The sequence below is a fragment of the Lissotriton vulgaris genome, chromosome 1_1 (assembly GCF_964263255.1).
Source record: "Lissotriton vulgaris chromosome 1_1, aLisVul1.2, whole genome shotgun sequence".
Lineage (NCBI taxonomy): Eukaryota > Metazoa > Chordata > Amphibia > Caudata > Salamandridae > Lissotriton > Lissotriton vulgaris.
Genome location: NC_141685.1, coordinates 1,621,521,250 through 1,621,547,387, shown reverse-complemented (window position 1 = coordinate 1,621,547,387; position 26,138 = coordinate 1,621,521,250). Strand labels below are relative to the sequence as shown.

General features: G+C 42.6%; 1 protein-coding gene across 1 annotated transcript in view; it reads right to left on the bottom strand.

Annotated features, from left to right (window-relative positions):
• Positions 1 to 26,138, bottom strand: part of LOC147750914 (arylsulfatase A-like) — a 272,329-nt gene that overhangs the window by 102,595 nt on the left and 143,596 nt on the right. Inside the window, exons 3-4 of the mRNA XM_086937303.1 lie at positions 25,151 to 25,369; positions 22,269 to 22,438 (exon numbers count right to left, since the gene is read on the bottom strand). Of these exons, the coding sequence (XP_086793429.1) occupies positions 22,269 to 22,438; positions 25,151 to 25,369 (389 nt within the window). The remainder of the gene's footprint in view (positions 1 to 22,268; positions 22,439 to 25,150; positions 25,370 to 26,138) is intronic.

Here is a 26,138-nt window from a genome sequence, read left to right as displayed (position 1 = left end):
TTTTGCCATTTGATTTTCCTCTTTTTCCTCTGCTCTCTTATCCTTTCAGTTCTTATCCTCATGCTCTCTCCTTTTTTTATAACCCATGTTCTAAATATAATCTCCCCTCTCATTCCATTGTGTTCCTTTCTTTTCCCTTTCACTCTTCCCTACCACTCTTCCCTACCATCTCTCCATGATCACCTAAGATTCTTTGCTTAATTTCTATCCTGGTTAACTCTCTCTCATTTCTCCTTCCCTTACCCTTGTTCCTCCTTCCTTTCATCCCATTACTTTATTCCATTCCTTCTCTCACTTCTTCCTCTTGTCTCCTCTGCCTTCGACTCTTTCCCATCCTAGCTTCTCTTTCACTTCCTTCTCCCCTTTGTATCCCTTTCTTTTTTCGCTATTGATTTTTTTTCTCTTCTTTATTTTCCTTTAAAAGGCACAAGCAAATGACATTAGATATACTGTAGTTGTGTAAGAAGGATGAAGTTGTTGACCATGAGGAGCATGAGAATAATGAGTCTGAGAGAAATGAAAAGACTGGAAAGGGACTGGGTACACTCAATGACCCACTGTTGTAGGGTAGACTGCGGCTCGTGGGTTTGGGATTTGAACCTGCAGCCTGCAGCTGGCTGCAGCATGAGTGAAAACGCGTCAGATGAGGAATCGAGCCTGCTGACTGCGGGTTATGCACGCATATGGACAACAGACGCATTTACTTAGTGTACTATGTACATACTGAGTGCTTCAAGTAGGATAAAAACAGCAAGGGGTCTCTAGAAGGGATGTGGTAAAAGAAGTAGAATTAGAATTATTTTCCAAGAGTCGTGGTCTATGTAAGGAAGGGCATGGCTGAAAACACAGGAACTAACATTCTGTTCTTCACGTCCTAGCAAAACAGTGTCATCTCTTTCCTCTTCTGCGCCATTCCTTTCACTCTCGCCTTCTGCACATACCTGTTTTTATCTTCTCCACTCTACCCTCCCTGCCACACTCAACGCACACACCTGGAAGCATTTCATTTCTATTCCTTTGGCACGGTCTATATTTTGACAGCTGTGTACTTCCTTCACACACTTCGCAACAGTTATCATTGCAAAATATGAGACCATCGCTCTGTGCGGTCTGCGGAGAGGCCAAGGATGGGATGTGCATTCAGTCTGAATACCTGTATAACCTACTGACAGGAACTGAAAGAAACCCACTCTTCTTCAACCTCAGCTGCAGAGTTATCAATCGTGTTCCTTCGTAAACACCCACCAACAACCTGAACTCACTCATAAGCCTAGAGTCAGATCAGTTCACAATATGCACTGTACAAGAGTCATACCCTGTATAAAAACTACAGAAACACATATGGAGAAAGCAAACACTCATAAGGAATGCAATAAGTAAAATGTGAAATGTAAGCGGGGCTGCATGGGTGACCTAGATCACCCTGACTGAGTATTTTTACAGTCATTCTTGTGAAACTGGCCAGCTAAGGACTGTCCACTTAAAATCTTTGATATATGCTGACTTAAAGTCTGTTCCCTGCTGGTACTCTGCAGCAGGTGCACTAACCTCTATGCTATTTTACCGGATTGGAACCTGGAGGTTAGTGAGCTTCAAAGCAGCTACATTAACCCTCTGAAATGTCTTAATCTGTCCCCCTACATAGCGATCTGCTCACCAGCACATGCATTAACCCACTAAGCCGTGTTTACCACAATGTCCCCTGTGCTCAGCAGCTCAGATGAAAAGCTGTGCAGTCAGTGCTTAAAGGCGTCTGCCAGGATGCAACATGTGCACGGGCTGAGGGGGAAGGGTTGGAACATGTTTAGAGTTCTGCACAGTACACTGGATTGTACACATACGCGCATTACACAGGTGCACTGATTTGCAATTGTAGGCACAGAGAGGGAAGGAATTATTTGAACTGCGTCATACGTTTGGTGTTGATTTCAAAGCTCAGCAACTTATCATCTGACCAATGGTCTTCAAACTTTTTAATTCTGTGCCCTACCCCCGTGTCCAATAATTTATTCGAGCACCATTAGCCAAAGTACCAAATACATTTTCTCACACGTATTATTTAACATTTTAAATATTGCAAGCAAGTGAAACCACATTGGCTGGGTTGAGGGGACACCTGACCATGTTGGCTGGCTAAAGACTGAATTCAGGCAGAACGTGCAAATGTTCACGGGCTTGAAGGGCGGCAGCGCAAACTTAGCCATCACCCCTTCCCCCAGCCCAGAGTGTCGGGGTGCGGGCCCTCTGCAGACAGGAGTCCAGTGCAAATGTGCACCCTACTCTCAGCCAAGCCTGAGAGTGACGGGCTCAGCCCTGACTGGGTGAGGTCAGTGAGGGAAAGACAGACAGCCATGGGTACAGACTGCAGCAGCTCGCAGCCACTGAGACCAGGCAGAGGGCATGAGTGGCACTGGCCGTGGGAGGCCGCTAGGGAGACGGGAAGGGGGTCGTGAGGAAGGGTGCAAATGGGCGGGGAGGGAAGACAAGCAGGGCGAAGTAAAGGGAGTCAGAGAAAGGAGGTTCGGAGGAGATGAGCACACACACACACAGCCAGACAGAGAGGATGAGGAGGAAAGGCGAGGGAGGGGAGAGAGAAAAAGGGCAGTGGAGAGAGAGAGAGTGTGATTAGGCAGGGAAGGGAAAAGGGAAGGGGTGAGTTAGAGGGAGTGAAACAGGCACAGGAAAAGGGAGCGAGAGAAGAGAGGGCAGGTGAGGGGTGAGATGGAAACGAGGCAGCAAGCACCTGTGGGAAAATGGAGTGAGGGATAGGACTGGACAGAGAAAGGAAGTGAGAGAAGGAATGAGGTATGAAGAAAGGAAGGGGGGTGGAGTGAAAGAGGGGTGTGAGAGAAATAAGACTAGAGAGGAGATGGACGTAAGGGGTGGGATGAAGGAAATGCACTTATGAGAAAAGAAAGTGTTTACATTGATGGTAGAAGGGAGAAGAGATGCGGCGGAGGAGGGAGAAGACGATAACGGTGGAGAGAACCAGAGGGGTGGAGGCGGAGGATAGAGGTGGACGGTACAGGGAAGAAGGAAATGAAAAGTGAAAAAGCAAGACAGAAAGGGATGTGGTGAAAGGGAAAGAGAGAATGGAGGAAGAGAAGTAGAGACAGACAGGGGGAGGGACGATAAGCAACAGTTTACAAGTGGGAGCGAAGGAGAAGCGATGTAGGAAGGAGAGGGAGGAAAAGAAAGGAAGGAAAAGCAAAAACATTATGAGAATGAAGACAAAGAGAGGCGTGTGTGCGAGAGACGAGAAGAGGGTCAATGTAAATTGATGGAGGATGCTGGAGACAAGAGAAGAAGTCTGACACAGAGGCAAAGATGAACTGGACAGAGGTGGGGTCAGGGGTGGTGGATGGAGTAGGCAGTGATGAGGGAAGGCTGTGTGGCTCCTCGGTGACGGATGGATGGATCTTTGAGAGTGCATAAGTAATCGTAGTCATCAACAACCATCACTGGATTTACCACTAACCCTGGGTTCCGGGGTACAGTCAGAGGAGCGAATACATGGAGGCGTCGTGTGAGAGCAGTGGCTTCCTCGTCAGAGGAAAGTCATAAATCGTTTCAATAGATTAGAGCGCTTTGAAAATGAAACCTAATACGAATTGCGGTTTGCTCCCACTGATGCTCTTTCAGTTTCCCCGCAATTATTTGAATTGTTTTTCTGTCTAAATTGGGCAATTGTATACTTCAGCTGTGTATTGCCCTGGACTTGTTCTTAAGCATTGCTCCTTAATTGTTGTTTTTTACACATGCAAGAGTTTAAAGGTCTGACCAGGGTAAGGGCCCCTTGTTTTGTTTGCTTGGACAGAATGATCCTTTTCGGTAGGGCCTCTGAAAATAGTCATCAGCACTTCATCCAAGCGCTGGACAGAGCGCTTTCACTCTTTACTGGAACGGGCCTATTTTGAGGAGAGGACAGGGTTAACGACCTTGGGATTTATTTTCACCCATAGCCCTCCCTCCTTGGGCTGTGGGTATCTGCGAGTAGGTAATTGTGTGAAGTGGGGTTTGGCGGGCAGGGGATGTCTTGCATTAGACGAGTGTACGTCACTCGGTGTTGTGGCACTGACTGGGCAGGCGATTCATACACTTTTTGGAGACGGCCGTTTCATTTCAGAACCTGCCTGGTATCAGGCACACGTTTGGATCAGAGGTCCGGGACCGGACCGAGTCCGATTCCGAGGTCTTCCCCTGGTCCAGTCGTAAATAGACTCACCTGTGGCTGCGGGGGGCAGACAGGGGGGTTGAATTATGTGGTCTGTCTGCCCTCTGAGAGCGAGCGATGCCTGCCTCCTCCTTGACCTTGCCTCAGAGTCACGCGCCCTTTTACTTTTAATTGCGCATGAGCATTACCAGGCAGCAGACCCCACCCTAAGGCTGAACTAAACTAAAATTTCTGTGCGCAGACGCGGAGGGGGTGACATCAGTGAGCAGCTAGGTCATCATGATCACATGGTCAGGTGGGGTGTAAATTATAACGAGTCGGGCCTAAATGAAATGAAATCGGCTGGCGGGTCAGATCACTGCTCACGTCACAGCACCAGCATTTTATGCAGAGAATCATTATGTTCAGGGCAGGCGGCAGTGAGCAGGAAAGGAAGTTAATGCTAGGTTTGTTTGCAGGGTCGGTCCGACACGGCCAAATCGGCCCCCAGCAACAGAACCGGCCCCCCTGTCACAAAACCGGCCCCCACCCCATCCAGCCTACCGGGGGATTTCCCGGTGCCCGAAATTGTCAGTCCGGGCCTGAACGCAGCTCCCAACTGGGACCATGAATCTTGATTGCCGAATTAATAAAGGCTGGAGCAGTTCCAGCGCGAGCCTGGAAGGTCGTGCAGCCCATCTTGAAGAGGGTGCGCTCCTGAATAGGGAGCCAGTGCAGGGATTTAAGTAAAGGAGTGACGCAGTGGAATTTCGGGAGGCCATACATGAGACGAGCAGCCTGGTTTTGGACCATTTGAAGGCGCCGAAGATCATAGGCAGGGACCCCATTGTACAAGATGTTGCCGTAGTCGAGGCGTGACAAGACCATGGCCAATAGGATCAATTTGAGAGCAGGAAAGGAAAAAAAACGAGATATCTTACGAATAGTGCGAAGAACGAAAAAGCAAGATGACACCACTGAGCTGGTCTGGGGATGAAGAGTGAGGTGGTTGTTGAGAGTGATCCCTAGTGTCTTGACTGAGGAGGAAGGTGAGGGAGGGGTACCAAAGGAAGGAGGCCAGAACAATGGGGTCCAGGGACTTTAGCAGCCACCTGTGAGTAGTACTTCAGTTTCATCTGGATTTAACTTAAGGTGGTTCCAGTTCATCCAGTCCCTGATGAAAATCATGACCGATTGGAAATTGTGAATGGACTCAGGGGAGGAAGAAAGGTTAAAAATGAGTTGGAGGTCGTTGGCGTAGTTGAGGACCGTGACCTTCATCTGCTGTAAACCAGAAATGAGAGGAAAAATGTAAAAATTAAAAAGGAGAGGGGAAAGGGAAGAGCCTTGAGGAACGCCACATTGAACCGTACGTGGGGGTGCGGAAAAGTCGGCCAGATGGACGGCCTGCGTGCGGCCACTCAGAAAGGAGGTAAGCCAAGCCAGAACATGTCCCCTAATGCCGGTCGCCTCGACACATCCATCCCCTCTCTGAGCTTGTCTATGACAGAAAGAACTACATTTTCGTGGAGTGCGATGGATAAAAGCCTGCCTGGCAGGGAGCTAAGCTGCTGCTATCCTCCATAAAAGCACTCAGAACTTTAGTGACATGGCTTTCCAAGGCTTTACCCAAGAACGGGAGAAGGGAGATGGGGAGGTAGTTGGGAAGGGAAGTCGGGTCGGCGCCAGGCTTTTTAAGAATAGGGATAATGATTGCTGATTTGTGAAGGGCAGGGACGATGCTCTGGGTCAGGGAATCATTGAGAAAGGTGAGAGGAGGCAAGGGACAAGCCAAAAAGATCTCCCTTAAGATGTATGCCGGGCAAATGTCGGAAGGGGATCCTGACTTGACTCTGGTAATCAGGGCCAAGAAGGATTCCCTGATCAGAGGAGGAATGTGATCCAGGTGAGACAGATTGGATGGGGTTTGGGGGTCGGTGAAGGACGGGGAGGGCGGTGAATGTTGGATTTGATGACAGCGATTTTCTCAATGAAGTACTCATTGAGAGAGCCACAGAGGGATTGGGAAGGGGAGGGTTTGAGGGTGGCTCTGTGTGAGGAAGCCAGCTCATGAACGGTAGCAAAAATTTCCCTGGGTTGGTTTTCAGCGGAGAGGATTTTTGAGAAGAAAGAGTTGGTCTTGGCCAGAAGAATGGCTTTTTTATATTTGTTGGATATGGAAATGTACTGCAATTTCAGTGCGGGGCAGTAAGCGCGTCTCCAAGCGCGCTCTGCCTGCCGCACAGTAAGTTTCTTATCCTTAAGCTCTGCGTTGAACCATCTGTTGGCGTCATGTACACTCCTGGTTCTAACGCGTTTGAGTGGGGCCACTTGGTCACACTCTGTGGACAACCAGTTGTTAATGGTGTCTGCTTGGGATAGAGGGGACAGGTCAGTAAGAGTGGGACAGGAAGCTAGGAGGGAAAAACAAAGAGAGGGTACATCTACCTGGTTCCAGTTGCGGGCCCAGGTATTTCTGGGGAGAGGGGGGCTTTTAGCAAGACTTTGGTCTAAGAAAAAAGAGACCAGGAAGTGATCGGACCAGGAACAAGGTGTGACGACAGGGGGGGGGAGACAGGTATATTGAGTGACCAAAGCTGGTCCAGAATATGGCCTCGGACATGGGTCGGGGTACGGATGTGTGATAGAAAGTTTAGACTGAGGAGGAGTTCAGTGAATTCTTTCGACATTGCGTCCTCAGCCGGGTCAGAGGACCAAAAGTTAAAATCCCCCAGCAGTAAAACAGACGAGTTATTCACTGCTAGAGTTGCCAGTAAATCCTGGATAGCAGAGATGAAATACGGTGTCTGCTGAGGGGGGCGATAAACAAGTACACACGTGATGGGGGTGAGGAAGTAGGCCGACCAAACAACTAAACAGTCGACCGCCATAATGGAAGGAAATGATAACAATTGGAAATGGAGTCCGGAGCGGACAACCAGGGCAACACCGCCTCCGGCCTTTCACACGGGCCGGTCGGCGCGTAGGACATAATATGAAGAAGGGAGGGCTGCTAGCACATGAGGTAACAAGTCTGGGCAGAACCAGGTTTCTGTAAAAAACAAGAGATCTGGTTTGACAGTGTCTAAAAAGATGAATAATTCAAGATGGTGCTTGACGGCCGACATGGTGGTAAGGAGGAAGGCTGAGATGGCCGGTGCAGGACAGGGCAGGGCAGGGGGGCCAGCTAGAGGGGTTGGTGGAGGTAACATGCGGGGAGGCAGGGAAGGAGAGGAGTTGGCTTGGCTAAGGCCGAGATTGTCAATGTACTCGATGGTAGCGGCACTTAGTGGCCAGGGGCCTTGAACTGAGCAAAGTTGCTCTCGGGAATAAGTTATAAATCGGGCATAGTGGGAGGCCCCTAGCCACGGCCGGCCGCGGACGGGCGCAGACGGGCTTGCGTAACCACATCAAATTTCCAGACACACAGCAGGAACTTGACCAAACCAAACAGGATTTTTATCAAATTGCCCATTTCCCCAACGTGATTGGCTGTGTAGACGGAACACATGTCGCACTGTCCCCCTCATCACGCAACGAGTATGTTTTTAGAAACAGAAAATCATACCATTCAATTAACATCCAGGTAGTCTGCAATGCCAAAAATCTCATCACCGATATCATATCAAAATTTCCAGGAAGCACTCATGATTCCTATATTTTTAGACACTGTGCTTTACATCGCAGACTTACAAATGGCGATTTTGGAGAGGGATACCTGCTAGGTAATTTCATGGCACACACAAACAGTAGTATGAAATGTTTCAACTTGCAGCATCTCACTAAACATCAACATTCTTCTTCCATGCAGGAGACAGTGCATCTGCTGTGCGTGACTACATTCTCACACCCTACCTAAATCCAACCACAGCTGCTGAGCGGAGATACAACACTGCCCACAGAGCCACAAGAGCCACCATCAAGAGAACCTTTGGAATCCTCAAAAGCCGTTTCCGCTACCTCCACAAGAGTGGAGTACTCTACAGTACAGTCCGGAGATGTGTTGCAAGATAGTGGCGGCCTGCGCTATGCTACACAATATTGCTATCAAGAAGGGCACCCCAGTGGATCTGACTGACTCCGACACATCCGATGAGGAGGAACAAGCCCCCTAACACAGACGTGCAGGAGGAGCTGGGGCAGCTGCTGGGCGCATGAGGTGTGATGTCATCACACAGAACTACTTCTAGGTAAGAGAAAACACCACAATGACCAATGTTGTTGTTCAAAAAAAGTTTACTTCCTTAAATGCAGGATATGCAATGTCACACAGTGCGACTGTAAGTCTGAAATTTGCACCTGTTCATGTCTTCACAGTGCTCAAATATCATTAACGTAAGTCCTCATGGGATGTGTTGCTTCACAACATACCATTGTCCATTCTGCCCCTTCACCTACGGGGTGAATGCCCTGATGCACACCGTCAGCCTGTTCAGTAGTTTCAGTGTTGTTGTCCACACCTCTGCCCTGACGGCCACTCCCACGCCTTTCTGCTGGTATTGGTGGAGTAGGTGTGCTTCTGATGGATTGGCCATCAGTGTCTATGCTACCTGGCGTAACAATCCCCCCAGTAACAGCAGCCCCCAAGTGCATGGGTTACCTGCACCAGGCTCTTGGCAACGTCCTGACAGCAGTGTGCCATTTCATGTTGCATGCTCACAGTTCTTCTAGCAAGCATGGATATGGCTGTTGATTGGCGGCTCACAGCCCTTGCAAATTGGTCCAGCCATGTGTTTAAGCGTTGTTAGTCCCTGCACTGGGCCTGCCTAGCAATTCTTGCTTCATTTAGATTTGCCTCTGTTGCTGTTGCTATTGCTGTGATGCCAAGTCTCAACTCTGACATGTGCCGATTGTGTTGCGCCAGCTGACTCTGTATTGACGATATGCCTTTGCTTTGCAGGTGCTGCACACGCAACATTTGGCCCTCCAGCACAGCAAAAACAGAATCAGTACCTGTTGAGGCCCTGCAGGTGTTGGCCCGTGCCTTCTGTCTGGCTCCACTGCCAGTCGTGTTGGATGTGGGTGTTTGGGATCTGCCCTGAGCTGTGCTTGGTGATGCATCAGACTGTGTTTCATCTCCTGTATTTGTGTACCCATATGGCATTTGTATCAATGCAGGTACTATTTTGCGCCGTTTGCTTTGCGCAGAAGGTGTGTCACGTGTGGCACCCTGGCTCTCCTGCCCTGCCTGGTCCTCTGCTGAAGCTGTCTCCCCAACTGCTGCAACAGTGTCCTGTGTTGTTGGTCCATCTGCCAAAAAATAGCACACATGAGTTGTGTGTCAATTGAATTATTTTTTCAATAAAGTTTTTGACAATACTATTTACATGCCTATTTTGTGTACTTTGCATATTGCTATTGGAACTGTTCCCTATGTACCCTTTGTATGTGTATCAGCCCCTATTGACATTATATAGGACTACATTTCTCATTATGCCTCACTGGGTATTCCTAAAAACATGGACTGGATTCCTATTCATGCATGTGGATTTTGGGGTCTGGATGGGATGGGAAAGCATTCGGTGATTTTGGCATGCATCTTACCTTCTGTGGTGTCTCTGGTTTCAGAGCTGTCCAGGTCAGCCTCGCCCATCACTACCTCAGGCATGAGGGTTGTCTCCACCAACTCCTCCAGGGGCGTCGGTTCAGGTGTAGTGGAGCTCCCACCTCCAGTTTCTTTGGCTTCTGCCAATCTCGTGGCCACCCTCTCCTTGGACCTTTGTCTCATATGGTACCACTGCTTCCTGAGGTCCTCAGTGGTACGATGGGTAACGCCAATTGCATTTACCTTTTCCTGTATGTCTGACCATTTTTTCTTTTTTCTGGCTTCAGGCACACAAAGGGAGGCCTTTCCAAACAGGAGGTCATGTTGCCTCACCACCTCCTCTGTTAATACCTCCAACTCCCTCTCAGAAAATTTCTGCTTCCTTTTTCTGATTTGTTCATCTGCCTGCTTCTCACCACCTTGCTTTTCAGCACCCTGTGATTCCATTTTGCTCAGTTTGAAGTCAGAGCCAATTCCACACTCCCTCCTCTCTGTCTCTCAGCCAGCAACTGACTCTGGGACAGGTGCAGGCAATCAGGTGCAGCATGGAGACTCACACTTCCTCGTTGTGATGTCATCATTCTGCACCTGAGTTGCTCTTTCCCGTTTTTGCGATTCCTTATTAGCAAATTCGCTAATAAGGAATCGCTATTTGAGTAATCTCAAAAATATTCTGCGATTTTTAGAGAATCGCTAATAAATAGCGATTTTTTACCTACATCTGATTTTGCGGTTCTGAAAGAGTGATTCGCCAAAAATTGCATTTTCCGAATCGCAAAAACGGATTTACCTACATATGCCCCCAATACATGATGACACTTTGATATCATTTCTCAAGCACAAATTCAGTTTGGCTTTCCACACAAACATTTGTTTGTTACGAACTATCTATCTGAAGCGCATACACGGTTCCAATCTCATACTCAAGGTATTTTAGTTCTCAATACCTGTTTCAGAGAAATTTTGCTTACCTCCGAAGCGTCTACTATTTACAATATCAAGCAAATTCCTATTGACAGAAGCATTAGAGATGCAGAATTGGCCAGGGAACAAGACCCAGGGGTAACATGGCCTATCACCTTATGGAGGAAAATATCACACATGCAAACATTGTTTTACATTTATAACAGACTATCCTTACCCACCACAACATTGCACAAGATTTACCCAGCTTACCCTCGTGTTTGTTCGTCATGTCAAGCTCAGCATGTGGAAATCAAACTCTTATTATTCTCATGCACTTTTGTCCATGATTTCTGATTAAAAAGTTAAATTATTTTCATCCTCAATTCCAAGGTACACTTTTCTTTTGTCAATATATTTTTGGGAAGTTTAGCGAAGAGTGGAAACTTAATACAATTCATATCCAAATATAAGACTTATTACTAGCAGCTGCTTTTCTGCAAATAATGAAAAATTGAAAAGATCACTCTCAGTTGTCCTTTCAAGCATGGTGGTATGCAATATTTCTTAACTACAGATTAGATTTAGCATACTTTCAACACATATCTCTTGTGTGCAAAAGTACTCATCTGTGGTCCCTTACTACTTTTTTTGATAAGTCTGCAGATATATCTTGTGCTTGTCCACCCATTGCAGAAGAAGTTTCGCAAACCCCTTGACTTATTTTACATTCTTGGTATCGTTAATTTCAATATTTATACCAGTTTTTTATTTATTAGGCTATTTATGTAATATCAGACTGCTTTCATACTACAAAAATAAAGGAGTTGGCACGGCGTACAGCGTGTGTTTTGAGATGGTTTTGATACAAATGGTTGGTGTTGGTTTTGGGGAAGATGAAGGTGCTCCCCCAGGTGACACAACTGTCCTAATGCGTCCAAATGTTTACGAGGTTGAGTGCGCTACAAGGGCGTAGGCGCATCCCTGCAGTCGGGCACACTTGTGTGGTTCGTTGTAAATAACAGACTCCAATAGTTCAATAAAACTTTCAAAGAAAGTTAGTTGATGTTGCTGTTTTTTTATTTGAAGTATATCATTTCCAAGTTTGTATACTCTTCATGTGAAATATCATGTTGTATGTTTTTGTCAACATGGCCAAAATTAATCAGAAATGCTCCAATGCATTTCGGACTCGAAGAGTCCTTTCTCAAGGAGCGCTGCAAAGATGAACAAAATATGAACTCAAATCAAAAGAGGTACCATGAATACAATAAAATTATACATTACAATAAGCATTGATGCATGCTTGAATCAACAGTGTGCGTCCACCTTTAGGCAAGTGTATTACCGTGTTCGGAGATTTCAACAGAGTGTATGACCCAAGGTGCAACTAAATCCATGCGTAATGTGAAGGGTAAAGTGTAGCGTGCAGGTTTCATACTACACCATATGCAAATCTATGATTATGTTACTGTTATTCAACATTTTTCCCAGTGCTCCTCCGTATGTCCTCTATTTCTTTTTCTTTTTTATACTATTAGAAATGTTGCACTACTTTTTCTTTATGTTGTTTAATTTTATAGCTGAGTGCCAATGTTTGTATTATGGTACTATACTTTGTTTATCTTTAATAATATTATACGTTTTAAAATTATAACAAAAGTCAATAGTCACATACGTGTTGATTGTTATTACTCTATGATAAAGCCTAAAGATAGGTATTTTGTTACAAGGAGTCTAAAAAATTATCGTAATAGACAATGGCTTTGGTTTTTGTTACCTCATGCCACAAACCATTGATATTGAAGGTTTGCTCCGTGAAAATGTGTTAAAGACCATAGGCTTTTAAGGATGGATAGTTATTACGCTGTGCTAAAGCCTGTGGACAGGTATTTTGTTACATGGATTCTCACAGATTACTGTAGCAGGCAAGGGTTTTGGTGTTAGTGATCCACCCGAACAAATCATGGGGATAGAAAATGTACACTATGGTATTCCATATTAGGCTCTGTTAAGTAGGAAGTTTACGTTGTTGTGACAACTGGAGTGTTGGATATATATTTGTAATTTTATTACAGTATACCTAATGGTTGCCTTTTGGGAAGTTTGATTAACACAGCAGGTCTGAGTTGGTTATAGTGCTAAGCCATTGATAAAGAATATAGACCTGTTTGTTTATAATGAAAAGCTGCAATGAAGGCAGTTGGCCTGTCACATTAATTGTAAAAAGCATATGTTAAAGTCAACTGGCATTTAATGGTAAGTTGTTATTACTCTGTATTGATGCCTACAGATAGGTATTTTGTTACAAGGAATCTCTCAGATTACTTTTAGACTAGGATTACCTTAGTAGATAGGGGTTTTGATGATGGTTACCCCTCTGACAAACTGTGGCTGTAGAAGATTTGCACTGTCAAATTTAATTTTATGATTGTATGCCTAAGGCTGCATTGTGGGAAAGCTTTAGATCATTACATGGGCCTCACTTGGTGATGGTGATAAGAGCCAGAGGCATGATTGGTTCACTAGGAAAATGTTTGATATGTTATAGGTCTGATCAGTTATGAAATGCTATGATAAACACAGTTAGCCTATCAGTGATTATGAAAAGCATATATTAAACTCATTAGATATTTTAGGGTAGATTGTTATTTCTCTCTAATAAAGTCTACGGATATGTATGTTTTTACATTGAATGTCACAGATTACCTTCATAGGGAAGGATTCTGGTAGTGGTTACCACCTCTGATAAACCCTAGGGGAGAAGATAGGTACCATAATAATTCTTGCTTGAAGCTCTCCTTAGCTGCCTGTAATGATAAAATAATTAAATGATACATATATGATTATACATATAAATATATCCATATAGATTCAAGGAAGTCCTTTGAGTCAGCTCTGTTCCACCACTGATCTTTCTGACTGTCATTTACACTCAGTTCTCATCCTTAATAGCATGCAACATGGGGTACTGTTTCAGTCATTGGCTCTCTCACCCTGGGTATGACAGTATTTTCTGATCACATGTGTACATCCACTTGAAAACAGGCACCCATGACGAAACTTTAAAATTATAGACTTTTTACAATCCCCCTTTCACGATGGACACCTACTGCTATATTTAGTTTTGTTATTGCAAGGATATGCCCACTGTACGGCAGCATGTTTTCTTTTTTCTACTTGTATTCATTTAATTTATCTCGCATATATTTTTGAGTATGTGTGCGATTTATTGTGGTTGTGTCAGAGGGTGACAGCAAGAATGAGTCAGTGGATGAATGACTGGATGTATGAGTGCAAAGATGAGTAACAAGTGGAAGATGTCTAGGGGACTCAGCTATGTGGAGTCAGTGCTAAAGGAGATTGGTCTCTCTGAATTGTTTAAGGACCCACTGGCTTGCAGAAAGGTTTCTAAACAAAAGGTCACCAACATATCCTTCTGATGTCTGAGTATAAGCGAAAGGAATACCACAAAGAGAAACACGCAGTTTGTATATACCGCCAAAATCCTCCACTAACAGAGGAGAGGAACTCCTACTTAGTAAATGTCACTTTGCCGCAACACAGATTTATATCATTGAGGTTTCGCATGAACATGATCCCTTTGATGTTAGTGTACCCAGAAAAAATATATAACCACTGGGATCTAAGTGTGCGTGTCCATGCAATAACCTCTCACTACAAACAAAATTGCATCTAGTCTTATTTTGCAGTCTCTACCAGAAAGAAAGGAATGACTACCGTAACCCAATTTTGAAACAACGGAATTTTACCCAATGTAGGGTGGCATTATATTTGTTTAAATCATTACCCGACCCTTGGTTTGCTGTTCGGTAGCAACATTCCTATGGGCCTGCATGAGAAAGTGGAATGGGGGGTTTTAAGATCTATGAGCTTGTTACACGATAACCCAATTGTATAGTTTTAACATATGAAAGTATTTTATTGTATTAGGCTCTTTATTTTAGAATATATGATGAATTATTTACAGTTTTAAAAATATTCTACGATTATGTATTCATCTGTGCTTTTATGATCATTTTAGTTTGATGGAATAAAGATTGGAATTGATTGAGTAACAGAGTACATGTAGGATGGCTTGAGTGCTTAAGCCTATCAGTGACACAAAAGGCACCTATACTCATAAGCCATACTTATTGGTATTGTCAAATTTGTTTTATGATTAACTGATGTGGTTTGAGCCCTCAGGATAGTGTGCTATAATGAAGTAAATGGGAATATGAAAAAGAGGAAGCCTGCTAAATAACTACAAGAAGGGGAAGAAACCACAGGCCTTGAACACAGCACAGTTTGCTACGTGCCATAGGTGCAGAGTGTAAGTGCAATGTTAATCCAGCTTGATACAAACTGGCACATCAGGCATAAATCAGTAATGATAAACTAGAGACAATCTAGAGACCTGTGCCCAATCCATGGTAAAGAGAGGGATACCAGAATGAGTCAGACACATAAATTATAGAAGGAAGTAAATACAACACAAAAAATGACATCATTAAATGCAAGTCAACTAGAACTAAAGGTGAAGCTGAGTGTGGCATCCTGGCCAATGAGGTTGGATGGAATCCGGTGGACCGTGCTGTGATCCAGATTCCATACAATGACCCAGACTTTCTAATAAACCTACCTTAAAACCACTCCTGGTTCATGTAGTATCTTCATGTATGGAACTTAATAATGGAGACGATTGGAATTCGACTCAAGAAAGCCTGGAGCTATGCCAGAACCCAGGGACTTAAATTTCTGGCAGTTCAGAGGGCAGCGACCACCATCTGCGGAGTTGGAGATTGGATCATGTTCATTTAGCCCAGTGGATCGCAGTGTGTGGAAAATAAAGCCGCGGATTCAGATTCAGGTCCGCATCAAACTGTAAATGGATGCAGAAATTTGTTTGGGAATAAACGATAAATCGGCTACACACGCATACATAGTCTCGTGCTGCCTGACGTATGTACTGTTAGTGCGCATGTTTGGAGGCCATCTTTCATCCACCTGACACGAAAAAAATGGTATCCATTTGTCAAGTGTCTAGTGGCTGTATTAAACAAGACCAATGGGAAGAGGCATGTTACCAGGATAAAGAAATTCAGGAAGTTATAGAACACAATAAGTCAGGTTGGCCAGAAAAGAAGGATTTGAACAAAGATTTATTACCTTAGTTAAATTACTTTTTGTTTTGAGGTGAACAGTTGGTGGTACCCCAGAGTCTTAGACTGGTCATTTTGGATATGAAGGTCATCCTGGCATAAGCAGTATGAAAAGAAAAATTTGCAGTGAATTCTGGTGGCCAGCCATTGACAGATGCATTGAAGCCAAAATTAGATCATGTATTGAATGTACAATCAGTAACAAATCGCAGAAGGTAATCACCTAAGATAAAGCTCCCTTATCTAGACCCGATAGAGTGTGGGAGAGCATCTCCCTGGACATTGCAGGTCCCATGTGCCTTCTTGAGTACTCAATTTGTTAAGTTCTGATTGATCAGTTATCTCAATAGCCAGAGGTCAAATGAGTTCATCAGGTTGACTCTCACACTTTAATACAGTTTCTCAAGTAGGTATTTGAGAAGGAAGGTTTTCTAAAATGTCTGGTCATGGACAGTGGGGGGTAATTGAGGTCTTTGGAAATGAAAGAGTGTTTAGATGAACATGGCATTAGTCATATACACACCTCTTTTTACTATCCACAAAGTAATGGCATTGTGGGAAGGTGTATTGAAAGAAGGCTTACATTTGGCATTATCCAATGGAAAAATTGTGATCAAGCTCTGAAGGATTTGTTGTGGAGTTACAGGGTTACACCCAAACTGTTGGGAGATGTGTCTCCGTTTGAGAAGATGAGACGAAGAAAAGCAGTTTGCAACTTAAACCAGATGTGAATGATGGAAAGGAAAGCCGATGTGGATCAGGGTTAAAAAAAAGTTGATCATAGATGGAGGTTGTATGACACGTTAGTGGTCAAGGGTGGACAAAATGGTCATATACAACAGTTCAAGGTTGGTGATTGTGTCGGCAAAAGAAAGGAAGGATGGCCAGATCTGGTGAGTCCAGGGTTTGCACCCATGAAGATTATCAGGGTGGGACATCAGGATGTACAACTATCTGATGGAAATGTGTGGAGTATGAGTAATGTTGTTAGAGTACAAATGTGGTTGTGGCCTAAGGAAACCAACAACAACAGTAAAATTGCAGAATCTGGCCACGATTCTGATGAACACCTAAGTGGTGATGTGTTGATCGGGTACTGGGAAAAAAGGATGAAAACTAAACCTGTGTGCAGCAAAGCTTATGTCATGTCACGTTAGCTTTTCCTGTTGCAATGCACTGTTGCATTGTGTGTTCTTCTTATTTCAAATATGTAATTTCATGTTTATTCGGTTTATAGAAATATAACCATAAAAGCATTCTACAATAAAAACATTCCATTGTAAGTTTCAAAAATACATATTCATATAGGATCTTTTCTCAAAAGCACATTTCCTCACAAACATAAGTGAAGCGTATCTTTATATGTATACAAGTCTTTACAGTATGCACTAAAGATCGACAGAAAAGTCATTCAATTATTCATACAAAGTAATAAGAATCTCAAATAAAACAAAAATGTATAGCAGGGTGTGTAATATTAAAAGGTATATATTAAAATGCAATCTATTCGATTTCATAATTCAGCATTTCCAGATATGTAAGATCCTTTCTCCATTTAATAGCCATCTGAATGAAAAGGATAACTGCATTACATATCGATGCATTTTCCAGATTACAAACATGATAAAAGGCAGATTTATAACAATACAGCTTATTAGTAATAAAAAGTGGTCATAAAATTTGTTTTCTAATGTCCCTGTAAAAGTTGCAGAAAAGTATAAAGTGCAAAGTGCTCTGCTGGGTTTTATCATCACACTGGTACCTGAGCAAGTTAGAGCTCCACTTACCCATCTCAGGGAAAGCTACTTGAAAGTGGAGCATACTCAATCTTAATCTTGTTAGATAAAATCAATGGTGTGCATTTCTAGTAATAATAAAATACGGTTGTGTGCCCAGAGAGATTGGTCCTTCACAATAGGATCTGACACCGAATTGTGTGCTGAGTTCGGCTACTCTCATTTTTTCTCTAGATTTCAGGAATCTACTCTTGAGCTCCACTTTACTATAGATCTGGATGCTCTAGGGACCTTTAAAATTAGTTACCATGTTACACTCAGTTATTAGACTACTGATATAATGTAACTGTGGTATATTCCTATGGTATTCTAGTTTAAGGCAGTCCAGGATTATATCTTTTGTAAAGTGTCCTTCGTCTTTTGTCCAAATTCGATGCCACAGTGTGAGGGCAGCTACATTGATGAAATCACTCATATATGGTGCATCTAGCTCCTTGTGGGCTATATAAATAGCTGTTGAGTTTGGGACCGATAATACCCTTCTTAGAAATGTATTCTCAAGGATTTGTAATGGGGAGATATCTGCCATGCCCCATCTTACTCCACCATTACAAACCTCTGTGATGCACTTGCTCTCATAAAGCTTTACGATCTCACGTATTGGCTTATTGCCTATTTTCTGGGAGATTCTAAAAATAGCCTTGCTTGTTCTCTCAGACCATGGTCCTTTGCTATTGAAAAGTAGCCCCAAATAGGCAAAAGTAGATGTTCTTTCAATGGGTGTTCCCCCAACATTATGGGTTCTACTCTTAGTTTTCATTTTCCCACATGTCATGACAAGTGTTTTGCTCAGATTTATTTTTAGGTCTTTTTTTGGTCATGAAGTCTGTAAAATTATCTATCAAGAATTGGAGGCCGTTAGCAGTCCTAGATATAAGGACTGCATCATTTGCATATAATAAAACTGGAGTGACATGTTTATCAACAACAGGGGTGTCAGCTTTCAAACTGTAATAAATTGTCAAGCCCATTAATATTAAGAGAAAATAAAAGGGGGGCAAGGACACAGCCTTGTCTGATTCCTCTAGTTACTCTAAAGTGCTTTGTGCATTCCCTATTCTGGCCATAGCGTATTTCCGAGGTTAAATGGGCATATATCTGAGATCGGAAATTTATAATATCGCACAGGGCACCCATCTCCGAAAATATTTGCCATAACTTGGAATGGTTTACCAAGTTAAACGCACTGGAGAGGTCAACAAAACAGATATGTAGTAAACCTTCTTTGGCAAGTATGTATCTCCCTATAAGAAGCTCGAGGTTGACGCACTGCTCAACCGTTCCAATACCCCTTTTAAAAACTTACTGGGCATTGGTTAAGATGTTTTTATCTTTTGCCCAACATTCCAACCTGGCTAGTAGAACTCTGCCCATTAGTTTAGAGGTGGAATCAAAAAGGGATATTGGTTGGTAGCATTTTGCGCTACTTCTCTTGCCTTTTTTAAAAATAGGCACAATCACACTTTCAGCCCAAGTTACTGGTAACACCCCATTGATGATAGCATTAAACAAGTTAACGAGAACAGGGGACCAGAAATATACATTATGCTTAAAAACATCAATGGGGCTCCCATCAGGTCCTGCAGCCTTTCAATTTGCGCTATTTTTTAAAGCTATTTTTATCTCTTTTATGGTAATTGTTTCTATCACTGGTATATATGTTATGGCGATGGAGCGATTTTCGTCTACTTCTGATGGCTGTTGTGAGGGATTGAAGATATTCTCAAAATGGGTTAACCAATCTTCTGGCCTGACTAATGTATAACATGCAACAAGGAGTTGAGAAAGGTGTTAGACAGGTCGCCCCCCACTCACACAATCATACACAAAAATGACGTCTTCATAGGGTGAACAACTCACTCAATAGCCCTTCCAGCCAATCACCCAACTTTGTGTGATGAACAAGCAGTAATCCTCATACCGTCTATTCAGGAGGGACCTCGATCACCAGTTTATTATTAAAAACAGTTGTGTCTGTGTGTTCTCTCTCCCATTGTCTATCTCACCCTCTGGTGTGGAAAGATCCAACATAAACTAATATGAAAAAAGGTGAGGAAAGGTAGGCAGTGCCTCACGGCAGGAACACCATGGGAGTCTGCAGACAGGTATTCACCTGCGTCCTCAGGTTCTCATCATCAGCAACCGCCTAACCATAACAGAAATTGTGATATAGTGAAAGCAAAGAAAAAAGATAAAGTGCTTGGTGTGGTGTCATATGCTGCCAGTATCTCGAAGGTCTTAAAGTTAGGATTTTTCTCAGTTTAGGAGAATCTTTACTACTCCTAAACTGAGAAAAATCCTAACTTTAGGACTTTTGGTATTCACAGAAGGCATTTAGGAGTCCTAAAGTTAAGAGTCCTAACTTTACTACTCCTAAACTGAGAAAAATCCTAACTTTAAAACTTCAGTATTCACAGAAGGCATTTAGGAGTCCTAAAGTTAGGACTTCTAACTTCTCTGAATACCAAAATGAGTAAAGGCCTTCTCTGAATACCAAAATGAGTAAGTGCCTTCTGTGAATACCAAAATGGTAGTAAGTTTAGGATTTTGTCTTAAGTTAGTTCTGTGAATCGGGCCCTAAGAACTGGAAGTGCTGTGAATTTGTATATTCTTTCCTTATGGTTGGGGTGCAAACACAGAAATGAATACTGCCAGACCTCCACTTGCCTTCCCGGCCTTAGACAGTATCGCTTTAGAAAAAATAGTTTAAAAAAAATTAATAAAAAAGACTTCTGTCAACCATGTTTCCTGTAAGAGGATTAAAGTGCAATGATAAATACATTTAAGCCATACTGGATTATGCAATTTATTTTTGGCCCCCTGCAACATCCCATGACATAATTTGTAGCGACCCAACCGGTGGATGGCCTGTTGAAGCTGCCCCAAACAAACCGCTCTGAAAGATGGGATCACCACAAACATTTAGTTGCAGTGCTTCTATCGTATCTGCTTCCATACCTTTTGATGGGGTACAATAGTTACCTTCGCTTATCTGCTCCACATTCACACATACTTCAGCTATGCTGCTGGTACTAAGTGTTCTCTTGTTCGGTTCCAACTCTAATGTATTAGGCGGTGGCTTAGGCACAAGTTCCTCTAACACGAGGGAGCTATCTTTGGAAGGGGTTGCATCACCGCAAGATCTAGATAGGCCCTTTTCCTGATTCGAGTTACTGCCTTGTGATGCCAGTCAATCGATAGCCTCTAGAGTGTTAAAGATATCAAAGTGATTGTTGACTAGGATAGCATACCTAATTTGCCTTAACCCGGTTGGTCTACCTTCCTCTAGCATATACTGCGGGGATCTATATGGTTGGTAGAAGAATCCCAGGGATCTATATGGTTGGTAAAAGGAGCCCAGGGGTAAGATGTTTATCCCTGTTGTACTGACTTCTTAATCGCCCCCCCTACCTAGTATGGTTCGGACCGGAGCTGGAGTCCTAAAAGTTAGGACCACACAATCTCCATCAAGGGTCTTTTAAGAATTACCAACCCGGTCAATTTGCCAAGCCATCTGGAATTCTGTGAATAGCGGGGTTGTAATGCCTGTTCTGACAGTTAGTAGGTGTAAAGACTTATTCCTTAACACCCTCTGCATGCACCGCAGATCTACAAGTGGATCTCCACTGAAACGTGAAGAACGGTCACCCAGGCCATCGTCAGCAGCAGGTTGGACTACGGAAACGCCCTCTACGCAGGAGCCTCGGCCAAACTCCTGAGATGGCTCCAACGCATCCAGAACGTCTCTGCATGCCTGATCCTCAACATCTCTCGCCGCATCCACATCACACCCCACCTGAGAGACCTGCACTGGCTCCCAGTCAACAGGAGGTTAACCTTCAAGCTCCTCACCCACGCACACAAGGCACTCCACAACACCGGACCAACGTACCTCAACAGATGACTCAGCTTCTACACCCCCACTCGCCAGCTCCGCTCCGCCGACCTCGCCCTCGCCAGCTCCTGCTCCCCCTCCGATTCCACAGTGACAACAATGTTACAGGGCTATGTAACTTATTTTAATGCATAATAATTCCACAGCATTGTGATGCGGCGGTCAAAAGTGAAACCAAAGATGTCGGTTGGAAGTCTCCAACCGCAGGTCGGAGGCTTTCCAAACGACACCAAAATAGGGACCTTAATCTCTCCAGGTAATAAATTGTTATATAAATATGCCCCAATAGTAGAAGACAAAACTTTATGAAAATATAGTTCCACCAAAGCAAATGATAACAGTATGTCGGTGGCAGGAAACTGATAAGAGAAGCAGACGAGGAACAAGCAATGGTAAATGCAGGAAAATATGCTACAGCCAACAGAAATAGAGGAAAAGTAAGTGTCACGCACAGCAACCAATGAAAAGTCAGGAAAGAGAGGAGGCAGGATGTAAGTCCCTTTTAAGTTTATATTAAAAGCAAAAGATGTCTCAAGCACAGTGCAAAGGCTGTGCAGGTGAAATCTAAAAAGGTATGACCTGGTAGCAAATTTTAGCTGTTATGCTCTCCCGAAAATGTTTAAATTTGGGAACAGGATATGGGTGGATGGTATTAAACAAACACCGCTGAAGAGGGGAGAAGAGGAGGGGTTGGGGGTTTTATTTAAGAAAAATGGTGGAACATTTCAGCTGTGACAGTCTCCATATTTATTCTTTACACATACACTTGTGTTACAGAAGCACAGGAGGAACCTCCCTCCCTCACACTCACCCATTGTCAGATGTGAAGAACACTAGAGTGTTGTCTTCTACTTTGAACTTCTGCAGAGTTTCTATCAATTTACCAACGGAGCCATCCAACTCCATGAGGGCATCTCCGTAGGAACCTCTTAAGGACTTTCCTGTGTACTCTGCGCTTGCAAACTGGGGGTAGTGAGTGTGCTGGTGGAGAGAAAGAAAAGCATTGAATGACTCCTAAGAGTTCATGGACGCAGCCGTCTAATCAAGTTTGAGGAAAAGCAAAAAGAATGTAGACAGTGCTAGATCAAAAGAAAGAAAGGGACAAAAGCAAACAAAGAGAAAGACATGGACAAACATAGGAAGGAGAGACAAACACATATGTAATAGCACGTCCTTGAATACAAGTCGTCTTAGGACCGAGGGGAGGAGGTTGAGCTGTTTTGGGTATTTGTTGGACTGTTTGGAGGGGTAGCTAGACTTTGTTGCAACTCAAAGCTCTAAGTATTATATTGTACATCACTTCCAAATTGTAATGAACTGATGGCTATGTTAATTGCTTGATTGCATATAACGTGATTGATATGATAGCCATTACTGTAATGTGGTCTTGTGTTCTTGTGGAAAACTCAAACAAAATTCTGTTGCAAAAAAATTCTTAAGGAGGAAGTCAGAACATAATGATTGGTGATACTTTCAGGATGAGTATTCCTATGGGAAGCCGTTCACGTCAATATTAATTTCAACTCATTTCATATTCATTTTAACATCTGTTAGATATTTTTCAATCAATGTTATATTTATTTCAATTGATGTCATATTCATATAACACTTGTTGTATTCATTTTAATATGCAACTTATCCATTTTAACATATATCATATTCATTTGAATATGTATCATATTAATTTCAATGCATGCCATATTAATTTTGACAAATGTCATGAGAATTTCAGCTTTGTTCATACCCATTTTAAAGCATGTCAAATTCGGTTTAACAGGGCTTATATTTATTTCAACACAAGCTATATTCATTTGAAATCATCTCCTATTCATTTCTTATATATATCTCATATTCATTGCAATGTAGGCAATATTCATTTCAACTCAATTTATGTTCATTGCAACATGTGTTATTTTCATTTCAGTGTATGCTATTACAATTTTAATATGCATCATATTCTTTTCAGAATATAATATATTCATTTCAGTAACTTATAATCATTTCAATCTGTCATATTCATTTTAATGTATGTCATATTCCTCTTGGCATATGTCAGTCATTTCAAGGAATCTCCAATTCTTTTTGATGCATATTGTATTTGTTTCACTGATTGCTATATTGTTTATAGTGAGGGCATGTTCATTAAAGTATCATTGATATATATTTCAATATATCTCTTATTCAATTCAGAGTGTGTGTTATTTATATTAATCACTAAGTAGTATATTCAATCTGCCACGCTTCATATTTGTTTTGGTTCAAGTCAGATTCATTCTGCCAGGTATCATATTTACCTTGACAGATATTATATTTCTTCTGGTGTGTGTCATAATCATTTTGCATCATGATATGCTTTTCAGAAGGTGTCGTAAATGGGGATCTGTAATTTTGACGTGAACGGCTTCCCATATATTCCCCCTTTACAGCGGCCAGCAATGGAATAATAATGTCCCAACAGATCTGAAAACCAGAAGCTGACACCATGAAACAAACACACTTTGTAGAGTACCTATTGTTAGTTGTTACTGATTGTGAGGGATGCAAGACTGGGAAAAGAGAACTGTTTTTTCCCCTACAGTGGATGGACCCTTGAAATGGTGTAGTACTATGAAACAATGACCTAAAGGATAGACTACGATAGTGTGAGATTATCTTCCAAGGTATTCGTGAATGGAGGATTTTTTCTACCACATGTTAAATGCCGCTCTTCTTCACAACCTACGTTCATTTTTACTTTTGTTGTTGTTTAAAGAATCTGAACGTTAGATATTAATTTCTTTGTATCCGCTATCTATTGGTATATATAATACCTTTATTAATTTTTAGGTCCGTGTTTTCAGCTGCCGTTCTCCATGTGTCTGTTCCATTGTACAATTTGAGCAAGAAATTGGCCTTAAAGTGACATGTTAGAAAACTTATAGATAAAAAATAAAATAAGAAAACCAATACATTAACTTGTCAAGGAGAGATCCGGAAACACCAAGAGTAGTTTAAAGTAGCCACTACGAGCGCTGAAAAAAAAGGGATTCACTATCTATGTCTCTGAAAAACCGATGGGGCTATGCTGGGCCAATTAACATGTGATTGGCACTGCATTAAGAGACATTCAGATGCACCAGTAAAGACAATGAAGCTTCATATAAGTAAGGTAATCCTCCTTTCTACTTTTTCAGGGATGCGTGTTCTTGCCTCCTTTTTTCAATGCTAGTGATTGCAATGGTGTGCGTGTGCTTTACAAGTTTTAGGGAAAGGAATATGAAGAGGAATATATGTATGTATGTATATATATATATATATATATATATACATATATACACACACACACACACACACATATATATATATATATACATACATATATACACACACACACATATATATATATATATATATATATATACAGAAATTGGAGATAGGGAAATAGATAAGTACATATAGACAGAGACGGATGGCGATAGGGAGAGTCACGTGGAGATAGAGATAGACAGATGGAGATAAATAGATAGATTGGTAGATAGACTGATAGATAGATAGATAGACGGACGGATATACAGACAGACAGAAGGACAGACACAGACAGACAGACACACACACACACACACACAAAGACACCCACAGTCAGACAGACACAGACAGACAGACACAGACATGTAAGTAGACCTTTTGGGGGATTCTATAAGGCAAACAACTTACGTGTGAAGCAAAATAGAGAAAGAAGGGTGTAGAGTTTTCTACAGCATCTTCAATGAAACAATCTGCAAAGGCATCATACGTGGGTTCAAGTTGGGTGAAGTCAACTGGTTGCTGGATGATCCTCTCATTCCAGAAAAGAGGAGGGGGCACGTTGTCTACATAACATGGCCCAGTACACTTGATGTCCGGTGGGAAACAGGTAAGATTGTGGCAAGGGCCCTGAAAATCACCAGAGAAACAGCCATGTGAGAGGAAGCCAGGATGCTGGCAACTAGTTTTGGTGACAGGCATGAGTGAACAAAGGGCCCTGTTGAGAGTTTGGCCTATAAGATACTCTTTCACTGTAAGAAATTGCATTATTAGTTGTGCAGATGTGAGCCTGTACTAGTAATAAGCCCACAGAGTTTCTTTACTGTAACCAAGCACCTCATTGTAGCACTTGACTCTCTCAGGGTAGCGAATCAGAGCAGTCCAAGGCCTACTTAGAGGAGGTGTTGTGGGCTTGTAATCATTTACTGATACACAATAATAACACTCAATAAGTGATTGCCCACTCTGTGCCTTTTCTTTGAAAAATCAAAGGTGCATTTATTGTGTGCTCCCACTACTGAATACTGTGCACTAATTTACAAATATATACACAAGGAGATTAGAAGTACCCTTTTAGCACTATGAAATCACAGTTGACTCCAAAAGGGTAATGTCCTTCAAATTGACAGTACCTCCCCACGAGATTAAATAAACAGTCTTTGTCAAGAGGTCATCCCAATAATTTATAAGGCAAGTCTATTGGCTTAGTCCAGGGGGTCATCACATTAAAAGACAATTAATCCACAGGTTAACAGCAACCATGACACTGCTGAACTCAATAACAGTATTTGAAAGGAATCATACTTTTCAATAAAGCATTGCAATAATAATTTAAAAAAAACAACTGTCAGTTGTGTCTGGAGTTGGGGTCCTGGACCCTTTTTTCCTTTGTTTTGGG